At 46.7% G+C, this 10,056-nt stretch overlaps 1 protein-coding gene across 1 annotated transcript in view; it reads right to left on the bottom strand.

Moving 5' to 3' along the window:
* Positions 1–833: 833 nt before the first annotated feature.
* The window catches only part of ttc17 (tetratricopeptide repeat domain 17), a 29,438-nt gene continuing 20,215 nt past the window's right edge, over positions 834–10,056 (bottom strand). Inside the window, exons 22-24 of the mRNA XM_072464979.1 lie at positions 8,835–9,038; positions 3,330–3,473; positions 834–1,239 (exon numbers count right to left, since the gene is read on the bottom strand). Coding sequence (XP_072321080.1) covers positions 1,108–1,239; positions 3,330–3,473; positions 8,835–9,038 — 480 coding nt within the window. The 3' untranslated portion in view covers positions 834–1,107. The remainder of the gene's footprint in view (positions 1,240–3,329; positions 3,474–8,834; positions 9,039–10,056) is intronic.

The raw sequence follows: 10,056 nt of genomic DNA, 5'->3' as shown, positions 1-10,056 counted from the left end.
TAAAACGGTCCAAACGAGTGCGGCGAGTCCGTCACCGATGGCGACGCACAATCTTGTAAATGAAATAAAATACTGGACAAAACTGAGAAACAACCTGCTCTTCAAAACGCTTCACGCTTCACGTATTCTGCTTCAATCCAATAAACAAACAAATAAAAACTAAATTAAAAACCGAGTCCAGACGCTTTTAAGACAATTGGACGACACAGAGACTTTTAAAATGTTCCATGGAGCTTTGATGGGCGTGTCCACGGAGCTTTGATGGGCGTGTCCACGGAGCTTTGATGGGCGTGTCCATGGAGCTTTGATGGGCGTGTCCACGGAGCTTTGATGGGCGTGTCCATGGAGCTTTGATGGGCGTGTCCACGGAGCTTTGATGGGCGTGTCCATGGAGCTTTGATGGGCGTGTCCATGGAGCTTTGATGGGCGTGTCCATGGAGCTTTGATGGGCGTGTCCACGGAGCTTTGATGGGCGTGTCCACGGAGCTTTGATGGGCGTGTCCATGGAGCTTTGATGGGCGTGTCCACGGAGCTTTGATGGGCGTGTCCACGGAGCTTTGATGGGCGTGTCCATGGAGCTTTGATGGGCGTGTCCACGGAGCTTTGATGGGCGTGTCCACGGAGCTTTGATGGGCGTGTCCACGGAGCTTTGATGGGCGTGTCCACGGAGCTTTGATGGTCGTGTCCACGGAGCTTTGATGGGCGTGTCCACGGAGCTTTGATGGGCGTGTCCACGGAGCTTTGATGGGCGTGTCCACGGAGCTTTGATGGGCGTGTCCACGGAGCTTTGATGGGCGTGTCCACGGAGCTTTGATGGGCGTGTCCATGGAGCTTTGATGGGCGTGTCCACGGAGCTTTGATGGGCGTGTCCACGGAGCTTTGATGGGCGTGTCCACGGAGCTTTGATGGGCGTGTCCGACAGCTTAAAGTGGAGATGCGTTCATGATTTATACAGATGAGCGGGTGTGGTTCTGGGGTGTGGTTCTAGGGTGTGGTTCTAGGGTGTGGTTCTCGGGGGTGTGGTTCTGGGGTGTGGTTTTGGGGTGTGGTTTTGGGGTGCGGTTCTCAGGGGTGTGGTTGGGGAGGACAGGGGGGCGGGGGGCGTGGCTAGGGTTGCCGCCGCTCCCTCTTGGTCAGCAGGTAGCACTGGATGGTCCTCAGACGGTCTTTGGCGGGTGCAAACTCGGGCTGCAGCTTCAGCGTGGACTCGTACCAGCGCATGGCCTTCTCGAACTCCTCCTGGACACAACAAACGGCTCCGTGAGGTCAGACGTCCAGAAGACAGTCCCCCACGTTAGCTCAGAGTTAGCGTTAGCATCCAAACACTCCCGGGGCCGCTCTGGCGACGCCTCAGAGGCTCGTGGTCAAGTGTTCAGCGTGGTTCAGTTGACGTAGCGACGTGATTAGCATGAACTGGAACGACCCAGAACTTGAGCGATCTAACGAGCTGCTCGACCACGACACGCCACAAATCCAACTGGATTTATTATAACTTAAAGGGTGATTTATTATAACTTAAAGGGTGATTCATTGTAACTTAAAGGTGATTTATTGTAACTTAAAGGTGATTTATTATAACTTAAAGGGTGATTCATTGTAACTTAAAGGTGATTTATTGTAACTTAAAGGTGATTTATTATAACTTAAAGGTGATTTATTATAACTTAAAGGTGATTTATTATAACTTAAAGGTGATTTATTGTAACTTAAAGGTGATTCATTGTAACTTAAAGGTGATTTATTATAACTTAAAGGTGATTTATTATAACTTAAAGGTGATTTATTGTAACTTAAAGGTGATTTATTATAACTTAAAGGTGATTTATTATAACTTAAAGGTGATTTATTATAACTTAAAGGTGATTTATTATAACTTAAAGGTGATTCATTGTAACTTAAAGGTGATTTATTGTAACTTAAAGGTGATTTATTGTAACTTAAAGGTGATTTATTATAACTTAAAGGTGATTTATTGTAACTTAAAGGTGATTTATTATAACTTAAAGGTGATTTATTATAACTTAAAGGTGATTTATTATAACTTAAAGGGTGATTCATTGTAACTTAAAGGTGATTTATTATAACTTAAAGGTGATTTATTGTAACTTAAAGGTGATTTATTATAACTTAAAGGTGATTTATTATAACTTAAAGGTGATTTATTGTAACTTAAAGGTGATTTATTGTAACTTAAAGGTGATTTATTATAACTTAAAGGTGATTTATTATAACTTAAAGGTGATTTATTATAACTTAAAGGTGATTTATTATAACTTAAAGGTGATTTATTGTAACTTAAAGGTGATTTATTATAACTTAAAGGTGATTTATTGTAACTTAAAGGTGATTTATTATAACTTAAAGGTGATTTATTGTAACTTAAAGGTGATTTATTATAACTTAAAGGTGATTTATTATAACTTAAAGGTGATTTATTATAACTTAAAGGTGATTTATTATAACTTAAAGGTGATTTATTGTAACTTAAAGGTGATTTATTGTAACTTAAAGGTGATTTATAATAACTTAAAGGGTGATTCATTGTAACTTAAAGGTGATTTATTATAACTTAAAGGTGATTTATTATAACTTAAAGGTGATTTATTGTAACTTAAAGGTGATTTATTATAACTTAAAGGTGATTTATTATAACTTAAAGGTGATTTATTGTAACTTAAAGGTGATTTATTATAACTTAAAGGTGATTCATTGTAACTTAAAGGTGATTTATTATAACTTAAAGGTGATTTATTGTAACTTAAAGGTGATTTATTATAACTTAAAGGTGATTTATTGTAACTTAAAGGTGATTTATTATAACTTAAAGGTGATTCATTGTAACTTAAAGGTGATTTATTATAACTTAAAGGTGATTTATTATAACTTAAAGGTGATTTATTATAACTTAAAGGTGATTCATTGTAACTTAAAGGTGATTTATTGTAACTTAAAGGTGATTTATTATAACTTAAAGGTGATTTATTATAACTTAAAGGTGATTTATTATAACTTAAAGGTGATTCATTGTAACTTAAAGGTGATTTATTGTAACTTAAAGGTGATTTATTGTAACTTAAAGGTGATTTATTATAACTTAAAGGTGATTTATTATAACTTAAAGGTGATTCATTGTAACTTAAAGGTGATTTATTGTAACTTAAAGGTGATTTATTATAACTTAAAGGTGATTCATTGTAACTTCTCAAAATACGCTTGAGGTTTTGTTTTATTTGTGGATCAAACTGAATCATTTCCTGTAGCGCGTCCCGGAGCGTCGCATTATTCCTTTTTTACACATTTAAAACCACCAACGGGTGCTTGGAGGTTACCATAGCGATGTAGACGTTGGCGAGCGTGAAGTGGTTGACGACGAAGTGCGGGGCGATCTCCACGGCCATGCGCGCCACGGTCAGAGCGTCCTCCCACAGACGGGCGTTCTGGAAGATGTTGGCCAGGCTGATGAGAGGGACGTCCTGCAAACACCAGAGTCACACGTGAGACAAACACCAGAGTCACACGTGAGACAAACACCAGAGTCACACGTGAGACAAACACCAGAGTCACACGTGAGACAAACACCAGAGTCACACGTGAGACAAACACCAGAGTCACACGTGAGACAAACACCAGAGTCACGCGAGACAAACACGAGAGATGCACATGAGACACACGCGAGAGACACATGAAAGACACATGCGAGAGACACACGCGAGAGACACACGCGAGAGACACACGCGAGAGACACACGCGAGAGACACACGCGAGACAAACACGCGAGACAAACACGCGAGACAAACACGCGAGACAAACACGCGAGAGACACACGCGAGAGACACACGCGAGAGACACACGCGAGAGACACACGCGAGACACACGCGAGACACACGCGAGACACACGCGAGACACACGCGAGACACACGCGAGACACACACGCGAGACACACACGCGAGACACACACGCGAGAGACACACGCGAGAGACACACGAGAGACACACGCGAGACACACGCGAGAGACACACGCGAGACACACGCGAGAGACACACGCGAGAGACACACGCGAGAGACACACATGAGACACGCGAGACACACGCGAGACACACACGCGAGACACACACGCGAGACACACACGCGAGACACACACGCGAGAGACACACGCGAGACACACGCGAGAGACACGCGCGAGAGACACACGAGAGACACACATGAGAGACACACATGAGAGACACACATGAGACACACATGAGACACACATGAGACACACATGAGAGACACACATGAGAGACACACACGAGAGACACACACGAGAGACACATGAGACACACATGAGAGACACACGCGAGACACGAATGAGAGACACACGCGAGACACACATGAGAGACACACGCGAGACACACACGAGAGACACACATGAGAGACACACGCAAGACACACATGAGAGACACACACGAGACACACGCGAGACACACATGAGAGGCCATCTAAAAGCCTGTGTCAGGACTAAGACTGGACTACACCCTGGTCAGTCGAGGTGCACAATAAATAATATCGGTTTAAGTCTAAAACCGCGATGTTACGCCTCGGTAATGAAAGAGATAAGATAAGATAATCCTTTATTGTCCACACATGGGGAAATTACAAGGTTGCAACGCAGGTAGATACAGAGGAAAAGAACAGATCACTTATAGCAAGTTTGAAAAACACTTTCAGTAGAAGATCTCTTATAAACAAAAAACATTTCCCAACAAGGGATGGAGAGGAAAATAGTAAAGATAAAAATAAATAAATATATAAATACCATTGCATGTGAACATGACAGAATTGCACATGGTTAGGTCAGTATTGCGAGTGTTCAGGACTAACAGTGTTTGTTATAAAGTCTGACAGCAGCAGAAGGAAAGACCTGTGAAACCTTTCCTTCACACAGCGAGGGTGGATCAGTCTCTCACTGAAGCTGCTCTCCAGAGCGGACAGAGTGTCCTGCAGGGGACAGAGTGTCCTGCAGGGGACAGAGTGTCCTGCAGGGGACAGAGTGTCCTGCAGGGGGTGACACTCATGGTCCAGCATAGATGTGAATCTAGCCAGGACCCTTCTGTCCCCCACCTCCTGCACCGAGTCCAGAGCACAGCCCAGGACGGAGCTGGACTTCTTGATGACTCTGTCCAGCTTCTTCCTCTCCCTCTCTGTGATGCTGCTGCTCCAGCAGGCCACACCTACAGGAGCTGATGCCACCACAGAGTCGTAGAAGGTCTTCAGGAGTGGCCCTGTCACTCCAAAAGACCTGAGTCTCCTCAGGAGGTAGAGCCGACTCTGGCTCTTCCTCATACAACACCCAGGTACTTGTATGAGTCACTCTCTCAATGTCCCGTCCCTGGATGTTCACTGGTGAGGGGGCAGTGGGGTGACGTCTGTGAAAGTCCACCACCATCTCCTTGGTCTTCCCCGCGTTGATGAGGAGGTGGTTCCGCTGACACCAGTCCACAAAGTCCTGCTCCAGTCCTCTGTACTCCGCGTCATCATCGTCCGTGATGAGTCCGATGATGGCAGAGTCATCAGAGAACTTCTGCAGGACACAGCTGTCCGTGTCATGTCTGAAGTCTGCAGTGTAAAGGGTGAAGAGAAAGGGCGCGAGGACAGTGCCCTGGGGCGCCCCCACACTGCAGGTCCGAGTGTCAGACACACAGTTCCGGGCTCTCACAAACTGGGGTCGGTCCGTGAGGTAGTCCAGGATCCACTCTGCAGGTCATACTCCACACCAGCCGTCTCCAGCTTGTCCCTCAGGAGCTGATGGTGTTGAAGGCGCTGGAAAGATGAAAGAACAGAATCCTCACAGAGCTGCCAGGCTTCTCCAGGTGAGAGAGAGAGCAGTGCAGCAGGAGATGACGGCGTCCTCCACTCCGATGCCAGACGGTGGTCCAGGACTAGAGCTGGGTTTCGATTCAAATTTCAAGAATCGATTCGATTCCGATTTTTACGTTTCAAAATCAATTTTTTCCGATTTCTCAGATTCCATCCGATTCGATCCGATTTCGATTCGATCCAGGGGTTAATGTTATTAAAAATGAAAAATGTATTCGAACCGTTTCCTTCACTTCATGACTGTGTAGAGAAGCAACATATTAAAACTAATATTATATCAATATTAAACAGCAAATCTTACAAGTATTGGTAGTTACTGATGGAAGACTGATGAAAAGGTTAAGGGTCAAGCTACCTTCAAGAAAGATAATCCAGGAGTCCTGAATTATCTTTCTTGAAGGTAGATTGAATTTCACTGAGGGAAATGTAGAAAAGATTTTTTATTTTATTTTTTATTTTATTTTTTTATCACTAATATGCGAATCGATTAAAAATCGGAAAATCGATTATTTCAACCCAGCTCTATCCAGGACCAGCCGCTCCAGTGTCTTCATCAGGTGGGACGTGAGAGCCACTGGCCTGAAGCTGTTGAGGTCTTTGGCGCGCAGTGTCTTGGGCACAGGTACCTGACAGGAGGTCTTCCAGACCTGTGGTACCACCCTCAGCTTCAGGCTCATGTTGAAGACATGCTCCATAACTCCACACTGGTCATCTGCAGGACTTAAGGAGCCTGGGGCTGATGCCATCAGGTCCTGCTGCCCTCCTCACTTTAACCCTCTTCAGCTCACTCCTCACCTGTGCTGCTGTGACAGTCAGTGGATGGCAGGGGGACTGTGTGCTGGGGGGATGGGTGAGTCCAGGGGGACTGTGTGCTGGGGGGATGGGTGAGTCCAGGGGGACTGTGTGCTGGGGGGATGGGTGAGTCCAGGGGGACTGTGTGCTGGGGGGATGGGTGAGTCCAGGGGGACTGTGTGCTGGGGGGATGGGTGAGTCCAGGGGGACTGTGTGCTGGGGGGATGGGTGAGTCCAGGGGGACTGTGTGCTGGGGGGATGGGTGAGTCCAGGGGGACTGTGTGCTGGGGGGATGGGTGAGTCCAGGGGGACTGTGTGCTGGGGGGATGGGTGAGTCCAGGGGGACTGTGTGCTGGGGGGATGGGTGAGTCCAGGGGGACTGTGTGCTGGGGGGATGGGTGAGTCCAGGGGGACTGTGTGTTGGGGGGATGGGTGAGTCCAGGTGAAGTGGGGAGCTGATGGTCCGGGGCAGATAAGCGAAGAGGAACAGATGCAGGGCATTGTCCAGCTGTGGAAGAGGGAGCATGCAGCTGTGCAGGGGGAGGGGCGGGTGACCGATCAAACCTCAAGAAGTGAGCATTTAAATCATTCACCCACTGTAGATCTCCCTCTGTCTGGGCAGATATATAATATTGGTTTAAGTCTAAAACCGCGACGTTACGCCTCGGTAATGAAAGAGTTAACTCGGCCGTCCCTTCAGGAACGGGACGAAAATGAACGTTCGCGAAAATCTAAACGAAGTAAGCGCCACGTCTAAACGAAGTAAAGGCAGCGTCTAAACAAAGTAAACGCCGCGTCTAAACGAAGTAAACGCTGCGTCTAAACGAAGTAAACGCCGCGTCTAAACAAAGTAAAGGCCGCGTCTAAACGAAGTAAAGGCCGTGTCTAAACGAAGTAAACGCCGCGTGTAAACGAAGTAAACGCCGCGTCTAAACAAAGTAAACGCTGCGTGTAAACAAAGTAAAGGCCGCGTCTAAACAAAGTAAACGCCGCATGTAAACGAAGTAAACGCCGCGTCTAAACAAAGTAAACGCCGCGTGTAAACAAAGTAAAGGCCGCGTCTAAACAAAGTAAACGCTGCGTCTAAACGAAGTAAACGCCGCGTCTAAACAAAGTAAACGCCGCGTGTAAACAAAGTAAAGGCAGCGTCTAAACAAAGTAAACGCCGCATGTAAACGAAGTAAACGCCGCGTCTAAACAAAGTAAACGCTGCGTCTAAACGAAGTAAACGCCGCGTCTAAACAAAGTAAACGCTGCGTGTAAACAAAGTAAAGGCCGCGTCTAAACAAAGTAAACGCCGCATGTAAACGAAGTAAACGCTGCGTCTAAACAAAGTAAACGCTGCGTCTAAACGAAGTAAACGCCGCGTCTAAACAAAGTAAACGCCGCGTGTAAACAAAGTAAAGGCCGCGTCTAAACAAAGTAAACGCCGCATGTAAACGAAGTAAACGCCGCGTCTAAACAAAGTAAACGCTGCGTCTAAACGAAGTAAACGCTGCGTCTAAACAAAGTAAACGCCACGTCTAAACAAAGTAAACGCTGCGTGTAAACGCCGCGTGTTAACGAAGTAAACGCCACATCTAAACAAAGTAAACGCCGCATGTAAACGAAGTAAACGAAGTAAACGGCGCGTCCAAACAAAGTAAACGCCGCGTCTAAACAAAGTAAAGGCCGCGTCTAAACAAAGTAAAGGCCGCGTCTAAACAAAGTAAACGCCGCATGTAAACGAAGTAAACGCCGCGTCTAAACAAAGTAAACGCTGCGTCTAAACGAAGTAAACGCCGCGTCTAAACAAAGTAAACGCCACGTCTAAACAAAGTAAACGCTGCGTGTAAACGCCGCGTGTTAACGAAGTAAACGCCACATCTAAACGAAGTAAACGGCGCGTCCAAACAAAGTAAACGCCGCGTCTAAACAAAGTAAACGCCGCGTCTAAACAAAGTAAACGCCGCGTCTAAACAAAGTAAACGCCGCGTCTAAACAAAGTAAACGCCGCGTCTAAACAAAGTAAACGCCGCGTCTAAACAAAGTAAACGCCGCGTCTAAACAAAGTAAACGCCGCGTCTAAACAAAGTAAACGCCGCGTCTAAACAAAGTAAACGTTGCGTCTAAAGAGGCATCAGAAGTGCAGCTCCAGAATAAACCTGAAGTGCAACTATTCAAACAGGCGAGAGTGAGACGAGCACCTTCATGTTGTGCGGGGCGTAGTTGAGGGCTTGGCGCAGACAGTCTATGGCCCTTTTCCCCTGACCTTTGACCCTCCAGTACAGCGCGGCCATACTGGACAGCACCCACGAGGTCTGGTTCTTCTCCAGGACTTTGGCGATGCGCGTGCCCACCTGCTCGAAGGACTGAGGGGGGAACTTCTCCTTCCCCAGGTTCTGCAGGACCTACACAGACGGACACGAGGAGGACGGTGAACCAGCAGCACTTTGTCTTAAAGAGTAGAGTTTAATTAGAATATCAAGCGTATCGTCTGAATAAAATTAGTGTGAAAGAATGAACCGTTTAATATTGTAAACAAAGGTAAAATGTGATGTTTCTGGAGATATTGTTGGGTTTTCCCTCAGAACTCTGGAGATGCCAGTCGCTGAACAGCTGAAAGGTTTATGTGACGGAAAGTCAAGTTGCCTTCATGATGCTACTCATTTACATAGAAGACATTCAGAATACATTTAACTCATGTGGGAGGAGCTGAACCTGAGACTATGACGTGATCGTTTGTGCTAATTGGACTAAATGTTGGTTCCTCAGAGTGTGAACGGGCTTTTGAGCCTCGGCAGCTGCGTTCTCCTCGGCTCCTTCAGTCGGGACGCGCGGGGGAAAAGCCCGTTATTACCGGATTCACTTTTCTGATGTCGCGCGAACTCCATCTCGGACGCTCCCAAAGACACTTTTGTGTGGCGTGTTGTGTGGCGTGTGGTGTGTTGTGGCGTGTTGTGTGGTGTGTTGTGTGGCGTGTTGTGTGGCGTGTGGTGTGTTGTGGTGTGTTGTGTGGTGTGTTGTGGCGTGTGGTGTGTTGTGTGGTGTGTTGTGGCGTGTTGTGTGGCGTGTGGTGTGTTGTGGCGTGTGTTTTGGCGTGTTGTGTGGCGTATGGTGTGGCGTGTGGTGTGTTGTGTGGCGTGTTGTGTGGCATGTGGTGTGTTGTGGTGTGTTGTGGCGTGTGGTGGTGTGTTGTGTGGCGTGTTGTGTGGCGTGTTGTGGCGTGTTGTGGTGTGTTGTGTGGTGTGTGGTGGCGTGTTGTGTGGTGTGTTGTGGCGTGTGTTTTGGCGTGTGTTGTGGCGTGTTGTGTGGCGTGTGGTGTGTTGTGGCGTGTGTTTTGGCGTGTGGTGTGGTGTGTTGTGTGGCGTGTTGTGTGGCATGTGGTGTGTTGTGGTGTGTTGTGGCGTGTGGTGGTGTGCTGTGGCG

Source organism: Eucyclogobius newberryi, unplaced genomic scaffold (genome assembly GCF_026437365.1).
Source record: "Eucyclogobius newberryi isolate DKJ021-1_F unplaced genomic scaffold, fEucNew1.0.hap1 SCAF_5, whole genome shotgun sequence".
In the NCBI taxonomy this organism is placed as follows: domain Eukaryota; kingdom Metazoa; phylum Chordata; class Actinopteri; order Gobiiformes; family Gobiidae; genus Eucyclogobius; species Eucyclogobius newberryi.
Note: the sequence above shows the minus strand (reverse complement) of the source record. Positions and strands in the feature narration are given on the sequence as shown.